The sequence below is a fragment of the Exophiala spinifera genome, assembly GCF_000836115.1.
Source record: "Exophiala spinifera strain CBS 89968 unplaced genomic scaffold supercont1.1, whole genome shotgun sequence".
NCBI classification, from domain to species: domain Eukaryota; kingdom Fungi; phylum Ascomycota; class Eurotiomycetes; order Chaetothyriales; family Herpotrichiellaceae; genus Exophiala; species Exophiala spinifera.
The window spans coordinates 4,701,391-4,716,328 of record NW_015622513.1 but is presented as its reverse complement, the minus strand read 5'-3'; the positions used below and the strand labels follow the sequence as shown (position 1 = coordinate 4,716,328).

The 14,938-nt window shown below is 52.4% G+C and overlaps 6 protein-coding genes across 6 annotated transcripts; 1 reads left to right on the top strand and 5 right to left on the bottom strand.

The window, feature by feature from the left end:
• Nucleotides 1-734: 734 nt before the first annotated feature.
• PV08_01746 (uncharacterized protein) lies at nucleotides 735-4,076 on the bottom strand (the record flags this gene model as incomplete). The annotated part of the gene is made up of 3 exons (XM_016376106.1): nucleotides 735-3,744; nucleotides 3,797-3,829; nucleotides 3,877-4,076. 3 exons carry the CDS (start codon nucleotides 4,074-4,076, stop codon nucleotides 735-737), a joined length of 3,243 nt encoding a protein of 1,080 aa, XP_016241382.1.
• Nucleotides 4,077-4,608: 532 nt separating this feature from the next.
• Nucleotides 4,609-5,913, top strand: PV08_01745 (uncharacterized protein; the record flags this gene model as incomplete). Its single annotated transcript, XM_016376105.1, has 2 exons — nucleotides 4,609-5,137; nucleotides 5,192-5,913. The coding sequence occupies 2 exons, from the start codon at nucleotides 4,609-4,611 to the stop codon at nucleotides 5,911-5,913; spliced, it is 1,251 nt and encodes a 416-aa protein (XP_016241381.1).
• Nucleotides 5,914-6,145: 232 nt separating this feature from the next.
• PV08_01744 (signal peptidase I) lies at nucleotides 6,146-6,643 on the bottom strand (the record flags this gene model as incomplete). The annotated part of the gene is made up of 1 exon (XM_016376104.1): nucleotides 6,146-6,643. One exon carries the CDS (start codon nucleotides 6,641-6,643, stop codon nucleotides 6,146-6,148), a length of 498 nt encoding a protein of 165 aa, XP_016241380.1.
• Nucleotides 6,644-8,106: 1,463 nt separating this feature from the next.
• PV08_01743 (uncharacterized protein) lies at nucleotides 8,107-9,880 on the bottom strand (the record flags this gene model as incomplete). The annotated part of the gene is made up of 3 exons (XM_016376103.1): nucleotides 8,107-9,756; nucleotides 9,804-9,820; nucleotides 9,871-9,880. The coding sequence occupies 3 exons, from the start codon at nucleotides 9,878-9,880 to the stop codon at nucleotides 8,107-8,109; spliced, it is 1,677 nt and encodes a 558-aa protein (XP_016241379.1).
• A 239-nt stretch (nucleotides 9,881-10,119) lies between these two features.
• PV08_01742 (uncharacterized protein) lies at nucleotides 10,120-11,097 on the bottom strand (the record flags this gene model as incomplete). The annotated part of the gene is made up of 1 exon (XM_016376102.1): nucleotides 10,120-11,097. The coding sequence occupies one exon, from the start codon at nucleotides 11,095-11,097 to the stop codon at nucleotides 10,120-10,122; it is 978 nt and encodes a 325-aa protein (XP_016241378.1).
• Nucleotides 11,098-11,676: 579 nt separating this feature from the next.
• Nucleotides 11,677-13,437, bottom strand: PV08_01741 (uncharacterized protein; the record flags this gene model as incomplete). Its single annotated transcript, XM_016376101.1, has 2 exons — nucleotides 11,677-13,325; nucleotides 13,401-13,437. The coding sequence occupies 2 exons, from the start codon at nucleotides 13,435-13,437 to the stop codon at nucleotides 11,677-11,679; spliced, it is 1,686 nt and encodes a 561-aa protein (XP_016241377.1).
• Nucleotides 13,438-14,938: the final 1,501 nt, after the last annotated feature.

The window sequence follows — 14,938 nt, the reverse complement described above, 5'->3', positions numbered from 1 at the left end:
GCATGAGGTGCTAGTTTGTCCATTACAAACATCCTGATTTCACACTTACGAATGCATCTGGTGAATTTTCAGGACTCTGGGAGGAAGCGCGGAAAAAAGGGGATATAAAAGGGGACTTTTGTCATTTTTCCTGCACCGCGATATGAAGGTTGAAGCGCAGGCGTATGTGGTTCTGGGGTTGAGGCATCCATACCATGTGCGGTAAGATGCGATACATGTTGGATTCTATATTTTTTTCCCCCTTCTGGTTGTTATTTTTGGTTTTTCTTTCCGAAGATACCCTGAACATGTCTTTTTTTTTATATAGCATAGGACGCTATATACACGCGAACTTCTGGTCTGAAGACAGCAGCAGTCGAAGTGGACAGAATCTCTGTATCTTTACACTTCCCTCCCCGCCCCTTTGTGCCGTGCAACAAGAACGACATGTCTGTGATTGCCCAGGTATCTACCTGTAGGTTCGCAGTGCAAGGTTTCATATTAGGTATCAAGCTAAACCAATAACGAAGTTGGTACCAGAAGGAAGTAAGACCTGTCACATACTTCATCCTTTTGACAGCGTGCCCCAGTAGTACAAGTATCCCTACAGATAGATCTCTCGCGAGTGGGAGAGTAAACCCCATTTTCCCGTGTTCATTCATACGCACCGAGAACCCCCCAAAAGATAACGCCGACGCAGCAACCAACCAGGTAACCAGCCTCCCTCGTGAACCAGTCAAGCCTCCCTGGTGACCTCAATCCGCCTTGCCCTTTCCATTCGGAAGAGAACTGCTACTCGTGTCCGTGGACGAGGACATGTGCAGACTGAAATCCACCTCGCCGACAAGCTCCTTCACCTTGGCCAGCACGGCCGTCGTTTCCTGCATGATCAGCACGCTCGCGATCTCCAGGACGGCAAACGCGGCGTAGCAGGGCTCATTGATATGCTGGACGCTCAGGATCCCGGGGTCGATCCTGGACAGCTGGTCCGCGAGGTGAATCGGCGGGGGTACGCGCACGTACGGCGGCAGAGGCTGCGAGTTTGATATGCTGGCGGCGACGAGGCAGATGATGCTCGTGAGTTCGTGGTTCGTGACGGCCGCTTCGGCGGTCAGTCGCCGGAAATCCGACAGCCACTCGCTCTCGACGTACCGGGTGGGTAAGTGGCCCATCGGATGTCCCCGGTCGGGAACCTTGTCGTCGTAGTCGTCGAGATCGCCCGATCGGTCGGGCCGCGTGACAAACGCTTGAGACGAGTAGTTGATGAGGGCCATGTAGTTGAACAGGCTCTGCAGATGGACAATGAGTCCGTCGTAGGTCTGCTTGGGAAACTTCCCGCCAAACGTCGGCTCGTAGACGATGAAGTCCGAATGCTGTCTTAGCTTGTTGAGCATCGTCAGCATCTTGGTGAAGCACTGGATGCGTGCCTTGTCGAGCTTGCGCATCGGGCTGTTCTTGTCGGCGTCGTCGGCGTGTGCGCCGAGCCGGAGTTTCATTTCCACGTTGCTGTGTGTACAGGCGTAGTAGTTACCTAGCAGGTACAGTGCGGAGCCGAGGTCCTTTCGCAACGTGGACCGCGTAGTCACCGGGTAGGGCAGGTAGGTCCATATGAATGCTACTGTCAACCCGATCACGACGGTGGCCAGTCGGTAGGGCGCAAGGACGTAGATGTGGTAGTATTTTTGACCGTTGCTGGTCAGTAATTTTGTGCCGATCTTCAAATCCTGAAGTTCATAGCCCACGATCAAGACGAGCGTCACGATCGAAATGACGCCCGAGATTAGGTACTTTTGCTTTTTGAGGACGACATAGAATCCGCACACTATCGCAATGTACAGCAGAGGTATGATGGCAGCTGGTTTCTGGTCCCCCATGTACCATATCGCAATCGATACGACCATGGCAATTACTGTACCGCCGATGCGGAACAGAAATCCCTGTACGCCTGCGCCGGCAGTCGGGCCCATGGAGATGGCGACCATGATGACAGCCCAGACTCCCCGCTGTTCGTTGTAGAACGTGTGTGTCGGCCTGAGATATCCAAGAATAGCTATGGAGACACTGGCGACAGCAGCGCGGAAGCCAAACGACGAGGCATCAGAGCCTAGGACGCGAGGGATCGCTCGTAGATAGTCGGTCATGCGTTGGTACAAGTTCGTCGGGGGCAAGTGTTCTGGGTCTCTATTTCCGAAAACCGATTCACCGGGCCAGATGACGACTCCGGTAGCATCTCCGTCAGGTAAAGCTGGTTCGGAGTCCTCCTGCGTGAACATGTGCTTGAATAAGTTCTTGATCCGTCGCCATCCCGGAAAGATGAGGCGCATTTTGCTCATGGTCCCATCCTGGACCTTAGAATCTGCGAAAACGACCAAATCTAGAATGGACAGGCAGATTGAGTAGAGAAGATATTCAAGGTAAAGTATCAAATAGAGTTGCTGGTGGTTGTGTTTATTGCGTATGGTTTCGTCAAGAGAAGCGGCTCCTTCGAAATTGTATTGCGCCGACGGATCCTCCCAGAATTTAGCAGGGACATCGATGCCTTTCTTCTCGCACCATCTTCGCATCGTGCCCTCGCGATGTTCTTCAAATAGTTTTATCTCGGCTTTCAGGTGCTCGGCAAACTTGGGGTCGCCTGGAGCCGGTGCTGCATCGGCATTCTTTTCCAGATCCTTGATTTTGGAAGTTTTGGGTCGGGGCACGAGCTCGAGGACATACTGCGCATGGGCAATACCATCAGCCAGGCTCGCCTTGACCCTGGTGAAAGGCTCTCGGGACATGGCCACAACTTCATGCCATTCATCCGCTTCCAGTTTATGGATGGCGTCCACGAGACCGGCGTCTTGGAGCAGATCTTCCCCTTCCACCTTGTGTCGTCTGACGGTTTCCAAGATATCCGCGAACGTGGACAGGCCGGCAATTGGAAGGAAAATCTGCTGTATGCGCACCCATATCATAGAAAAGTCTTCAGGACGTAGTTTTCCAAAGCCAATTTCTTTTTTTGCAAAGCCAATCTCAATCTTTAACATTCCAAATAGATTTGAGGTCTCGTGAAGAGTTGTCTTGAGTTTGGCGGACAATGCTTGAGCTTGCTGAGCAGACGCCGCAGAGTCTGCAGGTCCCCTCGATGCGCCGTTCTTCCCATCGGCCAAGGCCGCTTCCTGCTGATAAGCCGAAATTTGCTGAAGATATGAGTTATGGATGCTTATGCAGGTCTTCAACAGGTTCAAGACACCAGCCATCTGCTTCTGACAGACCATTCGAGATGAGACAGGTAATATGAAGAGTGACACCCCAGTAGACAATGCAAATCCGGTCAGAAAGGTCTTTAGTAGTCTCTTTACAAACGCCATCCCAACAGCCATGGTTGTAAATTTCGGTGCATATGTCAAAGCGACAACCATAAAAATGGTGTATAGAATACTCACTATCATCAGCTGAGGCCGGGCGGCTCTCAGGGTATTGGCGAACCATAAGTTGAAGAATAGCCAGGCCACAGCGGTCGCATTTGCTGCCGTACTATAGCTCCGTGCCTCTTGGCTGCCCGAGGTGCCCTCTTGCGACGCTCGAGATCTCGACTCTCGCGCAGCTACGGTGCATCGGATCGTCAGCAGTGTCATAGCAGCCCCTAGGCAGACGGCAAAGGTTGCAGTCAAGAGGTTCTGCAAGAACTTTCCTCGAGGGAGAATTGGCAGCGTGAGGGTGGTCATAATCGCGGAAAGATATCCAAGAGTTGAATATTCTCGAGCCCAGGCATCACTCTCGTATCTAGGGTCCGCGTGAGAACTGCCCACAATTAACAACCACCAAACAAACTTACGCTGCTAGTGCGATGGTCGGCGCAATGGCTCCTCTGTCGAATCAATCAGTAATGTCCGCTGGTCGTTGGAAGATTCTCACTTTAGCATCATCATCAATGTCGGAAGGTCAAGCCCGGCTTTTGTCCATAGTCGCTTGAAAAGGCCAGGTCTACCAGAGGCATGTTGTGACGCGGTATCATCTGGATCGAGGCCGTCATGCTGTTGTTGTCGTTGTTGTCGTTGCTGCTCATCTTCGGCTCCGACTTCCTCCCCCACCGTGGCCTCAGAAGAACGCTCCATTCTGCTGGACACGTGAATATGTGAGCGCTGGCATAAAACACTGAAGGAACAATATCATGAGAAGCAAGCCCTTTGGGGGACGTTTTAAGATCCCGTGGAGGCCGGGACGTGCCCGTCCAATCTTGCGCAGTGATACCGGAAGACCGAGCACAATCAAGCACAAATTGCACCGTTGACACAGACCTGCGCCAGCCTTTTTCCCTCTTGGGACGAGGCGCATCACAGCGACGAATGAAGGGGGATTCCGGGGTGTTTTTGGTTACTGTGATGGCCGGTGGTTCCGCTGACAAAGCTCGTTCCGATTTCGGACTAGTGTCTTGAAATTGGTGGACGCATCGGAGCATCGGCGAGTCGACATTAGCGCTTCCCTTGGTCGACGCCAAGATCGGCCTCGATGGCTGCGAGCGCGAGCTTGGAAACTTTTTGTCCAAGCAACACAACAGGTGAGAGGTCGTGGTGTCCCCAGGCCGAAAAGATCGGGATAGTGCCTTACTTCCCGGAGTCACCTATTCTGATTCTCATTCTTTACATCATGGCCCCTTCACGGGCTCCAAGTGCCCTTCTCCTGCAGTCTCTGCGATCTCTGGCCGTGGAAAACTCAGCATGCGGCACCGCTGTCCGCACCCTTTCAACCACGAGTCCTGCACGTCAGGACGCCGAAGTCCAACGAACGTCCTTCTACCAGAATCCCGATCCGGCCACCGTCTTCGTACCCCGGCTGGAGCGCAAGCTGATGAAAGCCGGCCACCCACCGATCGGCTCACGGAGACGTCGCGCGGCGTTGGCACAATCGCCCGGTATTCCCTTTGACCAACTGCCATATCAGTGTTTCCAGGAAGCTCGCAAGATCTTGATTGAGGACAGAGCAGAGAAACTGAAGAAGATTGAGACGGAAAGAGCTCGTATTGCTCGACTAGAAGCGGCCGACCCAGCGACATTCCGGGGCGGCGAAGCTTACAAACAAAAGAGGCTCAAGAGCATGCGCGCAGAACTCGAAGAGCTCAAGATCTTGGCTGACATCAATGATCCTAACGTCAAACGGAGATTCGAAGATGGCAAAGGTGAGAAAAGCCAAAATGTTTCCTTTGACGAACTGGCTAACGGTCTAAAATCAGGGGACATGAATAAACCCATCTACAGATATCTGGCTGAGCGAAAATGGCGAGAATACCCTCGGAAAATCTTGGTCCAACGCATCACCCAGATGAATGTGGTACCAGATGTGATTCCACAATGCGACCCGATCTTGGACGTCAAGATTGCCTTTGGCCGAAAAGCCGTTCCACCGGGCGAATTCGTGCGATCAGACATCAGCGAGAACCCATGCCAATTGACGCTACAAACCTTTGAACGAGGAGAGAAGCTGGTCAGCATTGCCGTGGTTGACGCGGATGTACCCAACCTGGAAAACGACAGCTTCGACTCGAGATGCCACTTCCTGGCTTCCAACGTTCCCATTTCTGTGACTGAACCTCTGGTCGACCTCGGCAAACTCTCTGCTGACAACCAAGTCCTCCTACCTTGGCTACCACCTCATGCCCAGAAAGGTAGCCCATACCACCGGCTATCTATAGTCATCTGGCAACAAAAGGACAACATCCCCATCGACCTGGAAGTTGCCAAGAGCAAGATCCAACGAGAGGACTTTTCCGCTCGCGGCTTCATGAGTCGACACTTGTTGACCCCGATCGGCGCATCCTTGTTCCGGACACAATGGGATGAAACCATGGCTGGTGTCATGCAAAGAGCTGGACTTGAGGGTGCTGACGTCGAGCTCAAGAGGAAAAAGGTTGAGCCTTTGCCTTATAAGAGGCGTAATCCTCCTAGCTTCAGGTAGAATTGGTTATGTATATTTGTCGATGAACAAGATTCGGGAGACCTGGCTCTTCTTGGTCACATTCAAGAAAAACGACAAACCCCTTGCTCGGCCTTTACCTGAAGCAAGCAAGCGGTCGGCGATCACCTGTATCCCCGAAACTGTAACTGTAGCTGTAACTGTACCTTTAACTGTACTCTGTACGATCTCAATTACTTTTGCTGTTCATGTTGTCTGGTCTTGTCTCTTGTGGTCAGTCCGACTCTTCTCCCCCCGGGACAGGCTGCAGGCCCGTGTCCCTTATATCCCTCCAACTGAACCAGCCATCCCCGTTGTACAAGCACTTTCCCTGTATGAGCGCCATGGGCAGGGGTCCGTAAAACCTCGAGTCCCTACTATACGCCAGGTTGTCGCCGGCCACCCACACATGGCCCTCGGGGACTTGGACCATTGTAGGTTCTGCCGGGGGAGGGGTCGAACCCGCAGCCGTACTCGCACTCGCACTCGCACTCGCCTCGGAGGCCCGCGTCGCGGTCCCGTCGTCAACGGGTGCTCCTCCGACTGTCGGGCTCTGAGAGGGGTCGTGCACGACGTAGTCCCCCGGCATGCCTATCACGCGCTTGATGGCCAGACCGCGCAGGAACACGGGGTTCTCGAAGATGACGATGTCGCCGGCCTTGATGTCGCGTCCGTGCCGGTGTCGGCGCGAGTAGAGGGTGTAGCTCGTGTCGGTCGGTAGCGTTGGGAACATGGATGGGCCGTTGCTGTTCTGTTGTCGTGTTAGCACGTCTCGCGGAAGAAGTGCGCAACCGACGCCGGCAAAGCCCCTAGGAACCTTGCGTGCGTGCGTGTGTGTGTGTGTGTGTGTGTGTGTGTGTGGGGCTTATGATACAACTCGCACGTCGCATGTCCCATGTCGGCATGCGCAGTGTGTAGACCGCGAAAATACCGGGGAGAGAGAAAAGAGACGATGCAAAAAGAATGATGCGCTGGACAACAACGACAACACACTTACTCCGATGGCTACCAGGTAATGGGATGTCAGCGCAAAAGTAGAGTAAGACGCTATGCCTGCTAGGCAGGTGTTGAGGAGTTTCTCTACGGGTGTGCGTGGGCGGCGCAATGATGTCGTGCGGCTGGCGGAGCGGAAAGCGGCGAAGAGGCGAGACATTGCTTATTGGTATCCTTCGTTCCGGCGCCGAGCGTACGAAGGGAAGAGTACGGTAGTGAAAGGGTCAGTCCTTTAGTTGAGGTGTCGACATTGTTGCTGCCAATGGTGCTGGACAAGAGCCGCGAGCTCTGCGGTGGAAGTACATAGGTACATGTAATGGTGGTGGTGGTTGCAATCCCGTACGGAGATGCTGGATGTTCCGTCGCGGAAAATGTTGTCGCCAGCAGACACTAAAAGTTCCGACGTTCTGCCGTAAAGCGTTGGACAAACACATTCACGTGGGAACATCTCATCTCATGAAACGAGGTTTGAAAGCTATGTTATTTGTTTGATATACGAGAGACAGACTCATCTCGAGTGCATATCGCCCTTCTGGGTAGGAGTATGCATTCTTTCGGACCAAGATCTATACTTGACACAACTTAATATCTGTCCTGTTCTCGCCGACCTACTTCTGTTGCAGGTCCTCAGTCGTCAAGAGACTCCATCGATCTGATGCTCAACCCTCAGAAGGTATAAAGACGTGAAGGGCGAGACTGGTTCTGCCCAGCTGTGTTTGCTAGAGGAGCCTTGTAAGTACCGGTAGGCCCGCGTCCTTGAAGAGGCCTGAGAGTCAGAAGGGGAGTCATTGAGCAATCGAGGCTGTCCGACTTTGACCTGATCCTGCTGTTCTCGAGGGTTCGATTGCCCCAGATGGAAGAGCAAAAGAGGTGCTCGCCCCAAAGTTCCAGCATTCTGGCCGGGATTAAGCATTGCGAGGCTGGGGACATTTGCAGTCCTATCTTGGCATTGCGGCGATGATTCTCGATGCAAGGCTCCTTAACGCAAATCCGGATAGGATTGGAGTTAGCAGTCGCCGAGCCATGGCGAAGCGATAGACTTGCTGCTGGCAGCAAACTGCTGCATGAGCTTCACAGGTATCGAGTTGCTGGCCGAAACGACCCTTCGTCAAGTCCCTCTCGAATGTTTGTCCCTGGACTGTTCGTATGTGAATCTTGCTGTAGCCTCCCAGTGCATTCATAAGGGGTAACAAGCGATCAAGATCACCATCCATCAAAGTTGCCAAAACCACCCTTACCACCTTTATTCTTCTTTCGGACCGGTTCCTCTGGCTCGTCAATAAATTCAACAATCTCGTCTTCTTCCACTTCATGCGGTCCATTCTTCATCGCTGCCTTCAGGTACTTACCAACTCCTCCTCCAGAGGCATTCTCAATCGTCCCGTCGTCCCTAATCCTCTTCCCTGTCCAGGTTGTGCGGTCTTCCATCTTTCTTTCTTCCTTCTCCTTTTCACTCTGCTCTTTCTCGGCCTTGTTCTTCCAAAATTCCTCAAACGGATCAATCAAAACTACCGCCTCAATGATCTTGATCTCCTCCTTTGGTCGATCATTTGCGTCGACCGGGGTTTCCTCCAGTCGCTTCAACACATCCAAGCTCGTCCCGTCGTCCCCCACAACGCGACCAAATATCGTGTGCTTTCTATCCAGATGGCTTGTCGGTCTGTATGTGATGAAGAATTGACTACTATTCGTGTTCTTTCCCTTATTCGCCATGGACAGCACACCGCGTGCATTGTGCTTCAATGGACCTTCGAACTCGTCTTCGAAATTTTTGCCCCAAATGCTAGTTCCGCCACGGCCTGTACCGGTCGGGTCGCCGCATTGAATCATGAAGTTTCGGATGTTGCGATGAAAAATGATGCCATTGTAATATCCCTTTTGAGCGAGTCGAATGAAATTCCAAACTGCCTTAGGCGCATACTCTGGGTACAATTCGAGACTCAGATCACCTGCTGAAGTTGACAATCGGACATAGCCCTTCTCTTTGACTCGGCCACGCTTCAGGAGATATTCCTCGTCGGACATCAAGGCCAGTGCAGCCGATGTATGGGGAGTCATGCCCGTGGACGTTAGTGACGCAGCGGCAAGACCCGTGGTGTGTCCTGTAGCATTGTATGGTGTCGGTTTATAAGTCGATGCTGCTGTTGACTTCTTCGTACTGCTGGAGAGCTGAGATCTGTCCTTGGCCGTGGCTGATTGAGCACTGGCGCGTTCTGCTCGGGCTTTGGCAACGGCCTCCTTTGCTTTCATAATCTTCAGATCCGCAGCACTGCCCAGCGACGCTGTGTTGATAGTGGCTTCCTCCTTCGGAATGCCAGAGTCTTCACCTTCTTTTAGATATTTAAACGAGCTGAGATTACGGGACTCGATATTCTGGGGATCTTGAAGGGTGATGATGTCTGCGCGGGAGAAGTCTTGGTCGGAGACTAGATCCTTCCACATTTTTGGTTTGATGTTGAGTCTTTCCACCGTATCGTATGCAAAGACATTGGCCGAGTCGCCATGCTTGATTGCGACAATATGTGTGTTGTCCGTAAATACCTTGTAGGTGACGGGGTCAACAAACTCGTTGCTGTCGTTCTTTGCAAATTCGAGTTTGATGAGGTCCTGCTGCTTCAGAGGTTTGCCGTCTGTAGGATTCGTGTCGTGTTTCAGTAACCACCGTATTATATTCTCATGGTCGAATATGATGCCGTTCGCCGTACACACTGGGGTTGCGAAAGGTTGGAGGCTCAAGGCGCAGAAGTTGAAAGGTAGTCTTTTGAAGACCGCATGGCCGCTGGTGTCAGCGCGCACGCCTGCACCAGCTGAAGCCGAGTATGCATCAGAGGAGGCCCATTCAGAGTGGGTGATCTGTGATTGTCAGTGGCAGGACCAACGAGAACGGGCGGTGCAGTTACGTAGAGTTTATCGGTTCCTAATGAAGCCAGTCAGCATACTGGACACGACAATAAGAGGCGACCTGACCTTTGCCCATGTTTCTTTCCTCGCCGTCTGGGCTTGGTGTTTGGCTTGCGATATCTTGTTCCTCGTTACGGGCCTCGAAAATGCGAAAGAGGCCGGCTGAACTTCGGCATTACTTTCTTCCGTAGCGGTGTCTATGATGGGGCTGGTGAGGGTGGCTGATCGCCGAATAGTCGCGGGTAAGACGCACTCATCATGCGTTCCGTCCTTCGTTTTACACGTTTCAGCATTGTGTCTATATTCTATGTCCCTCTATGTTGTTGATTGATGCACTAATCCCACGGGTCGTGCTTCTCTAGGATAGCCCAAATACCTGAAATACTCCGCATTCCATATCTCCTTTTCCGTCTCACTGATAACCCAAACCGTGCCAACGATGGCAGCAGCATTGGCACCTGCTCCTCTTTCGAGCCCACAGTGTCGTCGGGGTATCAAACACATCCACTCCCTCACAAGAATGACATTGTAAGCTGGCCCACCACCATACCTGGCATGACAGTCCTCGACAGCCTTGTGCAGCCTTCCATAAGCCTTTACGAGTACTGTTTCGTCGACTTTCGACGGAAGTCGTAGAACAAAATGCTGATGTGGGACATCCTCGATGTCACTGGTGATCTCTGTCGTCGAGACAGCTTTGCTGGGAAACAGGGGGAACCCCATCTCACGCTCATCGGGATAGTGCCACAGTTGCATGTGCTTGTGGCCTTGACTAGAGCCTGCCTCATAGCCACAATTGAAGATCATCATGTACTTCTTCTCGAAGCGGTTCAGTAATGACCATGCGGCGGACAAGTCGTGAGCATCGAGACTGTCAGACTGTGGTGCAAAGTGGCGCGTTATGAGAAGTAAGCTGGGTCGATATACGCAATACTTGTTGAGCAGGAGGAGGTGAAAAGAACCGACCTCTGACAGGGTAAAATTGGGATCAGGGTTGAGGAAAGGATTGTTCCCTCTGCCGGTTTTTCGCTCTGGAGCATCGTGCGCAGTGATAGGCTTCCGGACTAAATGAGGAACCAGCCGAAATTGAAACTGTGCTCCAGGGTACCAGGTTAGAATCTGACGGCGGGAGGGTAATCCGGACATGTAGTGTCTGCAACATACTTTAAACCCCTCGTCCTCCTTTATATCAGCGGTAGAAGGCTCGTAGATGATCTCACCCTTTGCTACCAATTCATCAAATTTGGACGTCACCTGGTCCTCCAGAGCCGGGGATAATAGGATGTCGTTCATGGTATGGCGGCGGCCGCTTTAGTAGTAGCCAGATCTCTCGTTGCTGGGTTGTTTAGAGATATGGCTTCAGCCTTCTTATGCAGAATGTTTGTCGTCTAAAAGTTTGAGATGTCAGTCAGATATGGATGGTCGTGGCGCCCTTCACACAGGGGGGAACTGGGGTTTCACCTCCGCCTGACACAACTGTCTTCAACGACATGTACTTGACGATCTTAACATGGTTGGGATTAAACGTTATTTGTTACTCGTTGCAATTCCATTTGATCGAAAATCCGAGGACGTGGTGATAAGAAGTCTTCGAAAAGAGGCTGGTGGATCCATGCGTACCGACTTCAAGCCACCTTTGTACCTAGGTTGACAGCCGTAATCTACCAACACTTTATCAAACACATTGCTTTTCCTTAACCTAACTGTGATACGAAAGTCATGACCGCACGCTATTCATGGACCCATTCACGGGACTCATAAGCTAAAGATGTTTCTTGTCTCGGCTATAATCAATGGATCTCGGTACTGGGAGCGCGCTACTCATATATTTTATTGATTCACATCCGACGTTTGAAGTAGGCACGACTCCGCTTATGCATGTCCTTTCTTCCATTCATCCACAAGCCCGACATAATCCTCAGGTCCATAAGGATCGAACATGTCGGCCATCTTACCGGGTTTTCGATGCGACTCTAGGTTGACATCTCGCAGCAGCATATCGACGTATGGGACAGCATCGAAGACGAAGTCGGGAAAGTTAGGACCATAACCGATCGGATATCTCCATCGACAGAACCGACTATGGAGGACTGTCTCCCATTTGATATCATCTTCTGACTCGGGCAGCCTGTCAAGCTTGTTGTCGAAAAAGGCTGAGATCCAGAGTGCCTGTACTGTAGCGACGATCGGAGTGGTAATTGATGAGGACATTCCGACAAAGGCAAGGTTACGCTTGGCCACCATCGCTGGGGGGACCGTGAATCTGTACAGGCGAAGTGGCTGGCCCATCCTCTCAGCCAACTTCTCCTGGAGCTGACTCGTCCTTTCTGGCTGGGTCTTCAGACTCGGGAATCGTTCCAGAATTTCGTGGTCAGCTTGCTTTGTCAAGGCCTCCAAGTCTGCAGGTGAATGACGTTGTCCCACTTCAGCCTCACTGCCATTGACGAATTCCACAGATGGTTCTTTCCTCCAGCCGGTGGCCAGAACTGCGACGTCAGCCTTGAGCTTTTGCCCCGAGGCCAGATTGATAGATTCTGAGCTGACGCCGGCAATCTCATCAATATTGACCCTTATCTTACCCTCCCTGACAAGGTCGAAGAAACTGTTCGGGTAGTTGTGAATGCTCAAGGAGCTGCCAATGTAAAAGGCCGGATCCCACGGTTTCAGCTTCTTCAGCTCTGGGTGCGAGTCATACTTGTTGAGAGAAATCACATCGCTACCAAGGATCTTCCAAAAAGTACTCACGATCCCTCGCCCGATGAGAGTTCCGTGCAGGAAGTGCCGAATGCTGGAATAACCATCTTCATCACCCCAGACGCAGGGACTTAGCCAGGTCAAGAAGCGAGTATGCACAAGTTTTTCTAGCCACTTCTTCAGAGGCGTAACGTAAGGCGGAGCCATCCATACTGGCCCGTGTCCCGATTTCCGGATTACCATGTCTACTTGGGCCCCAGCCTGTGCGTAGGCATATGCCGCATCCCAAGCGGACTTTGCGCCTCCGACCACGACGACGTTTTGTGCGTCCTTTAAAGTATCGGCCTTGCCTGCAAAGTCTCTCAAATGGAACATCTGACCTCTGAATTCCTCCATGCCGGGCAGCTTCGGCACGTAAGGCTCAGATGTTAAACCGGTAGCGATTACCAGCTTCTTTGTCTGGAAGACCTTACCCTCGGCCGAGGCGGTTCGTAGGAGCCAGCCACTCCCTTCCGACGGTTCTGCAGAGGTGACCCTCGTGTTGAACCGAATGCGCTGAAACACCCCGAACTTCTTTGCATAGTCTGTGAGATACTGGTGCAGCACGGTACCTGGAATATGCTGGCCAGGTTTCACACCATAGGTGGCCCCGTCCAGTGGGAAGTCGGGATACTCATAAGTACCCAACATGTTATTCGATTTCAATCCAGGATACAGGCGGTCTTCTGCCCAAACGCCTCCCACGGAAGAATTGGTCTCGAGGACAGCCACATTCTCGCAAGGATGCAGCTCAGTGTAAGTTTTGGCGGCCGCCAAACCATACCAGCCTTGACAACATCACATATCTGTGTCAGTATTGGGACCTTGCAAGGTAACACCCGTTCAGTGAAAGGTGCACGTACCAGTGCCCACAACGATCAGGTCAAATACCTCGTCCATGATGCAAGCCTATGTCCGGGGTACGGTCGAAAAGGAAAATCTGGGCAAATTGCTTACCCTTGAGAGATATCAAGCCAGAGGCAGCTAGAAATAGTCTCAAGTGGTCACGCCTGTCTCCGAACAGAACAAAAACTGGAAGAGGTGCAAGACAGTCACTTTGTCGGGTAAAAGCGACATATGGCGGTGGATCGTTGCCCTTAGCCCAGGACGTCAACGGCCCAGTCAGCGAGGATGAGCTGAGACGAGCCAGGGTGATGCTTGCAATCCATAGTAACCTCAAAGTTTCCGGTAAAACAAGTGGGAACCACCTCGAAGGCAAGGTTCACACGGCAGGTTCGTCCAGGGACAGCTAGCTGAAAGGAAGCTCCGATGGAGTGGCCATGGCTGAGGCTTCACAGGGCGGACTGTCTGTCATTCCCACTTCCCCAGGCTTTCGTTTGCCATGGCCGATGTGAAAGCTCCCAACGACTCTTTACCCGTCGGAGGCAGTTCCTTGTGTCTAGAGAAACACGAGGCTCGTTGCGCTCTGGGGTCCCTGGCGAAGCTGTGGCGTCCGGGGGCCAACCATACTAGAACGTCTATCGCGGCTGAGGCCCACCAGAGCATTTACTAAGCTGGTCCATCTTTCGGGCTCACTACGCTGACCACTTTTACATCAAAGTTCTACGGAGTGCGGATGCTACGAGAACGATCCGAAAAGAAGCTGCCAAGCTGAAGACAGATGTCTGGAGTCTTGAATGACCGTTCTACTGCACGGGTAACAAGCTGGTGTAAACTATCCGATGCGTATCCGCCCTTCTTGAAATCCCTCAAGTTGCCACTTGATAGGCCGGTCTCGCTTGTCGGCTTCACAGACGAAGCCAACACTAGCCTCCTCGCTAGCCTTAGAGGCTTAGCATATCAATCGAAACTGGAGTTGCGCCGCGCGAGGTACCACCCGTGCCACACCAATCCAAGGGCTTCCCGTCATTTCACCACCAAAAGTGCTTGCAGACGTCAAGCTGACAACATGTCCAACCATATGCGATACTGCTGCCACCGCGGATGCGAGTACGCCTGTCTACCCCAGCAAGAATCCTTGTATCAGAGATCATCCTTGCCGTCCAGTACTCGTAGGGATCACTAGCCCTCCGCATGGTCTACGGTCCGCTGTCCGCTGTCCGCTGTCAAGCGGGGACGCAGCTGTTCCCGTGGTCCACGCAGCTCCCGCGATCGAATCCTGCAAGACTTTTTCTTCCTCCATCACACGCAGCATCGGAGCATTTGCTTTTCACAACGACACACCCCCAGCAGGGGATAGCTTTCTGGTTCCCCTCCCGGCCCGGTGCGCTTGCTCATCCTTTTTTCAACCGGCTTTCTACTAGTGTGTCGCAGCGCGATCCGGAGCGCCAAATCCAAACTCCCAAGCTCAACGATCCGAAGTTGTATCTCGAGAGGTTGATTATGCTCCGTGGAATGGCGCAACTGCAGCAATTTCGCTTACTTACAATTGCTGCGGTGT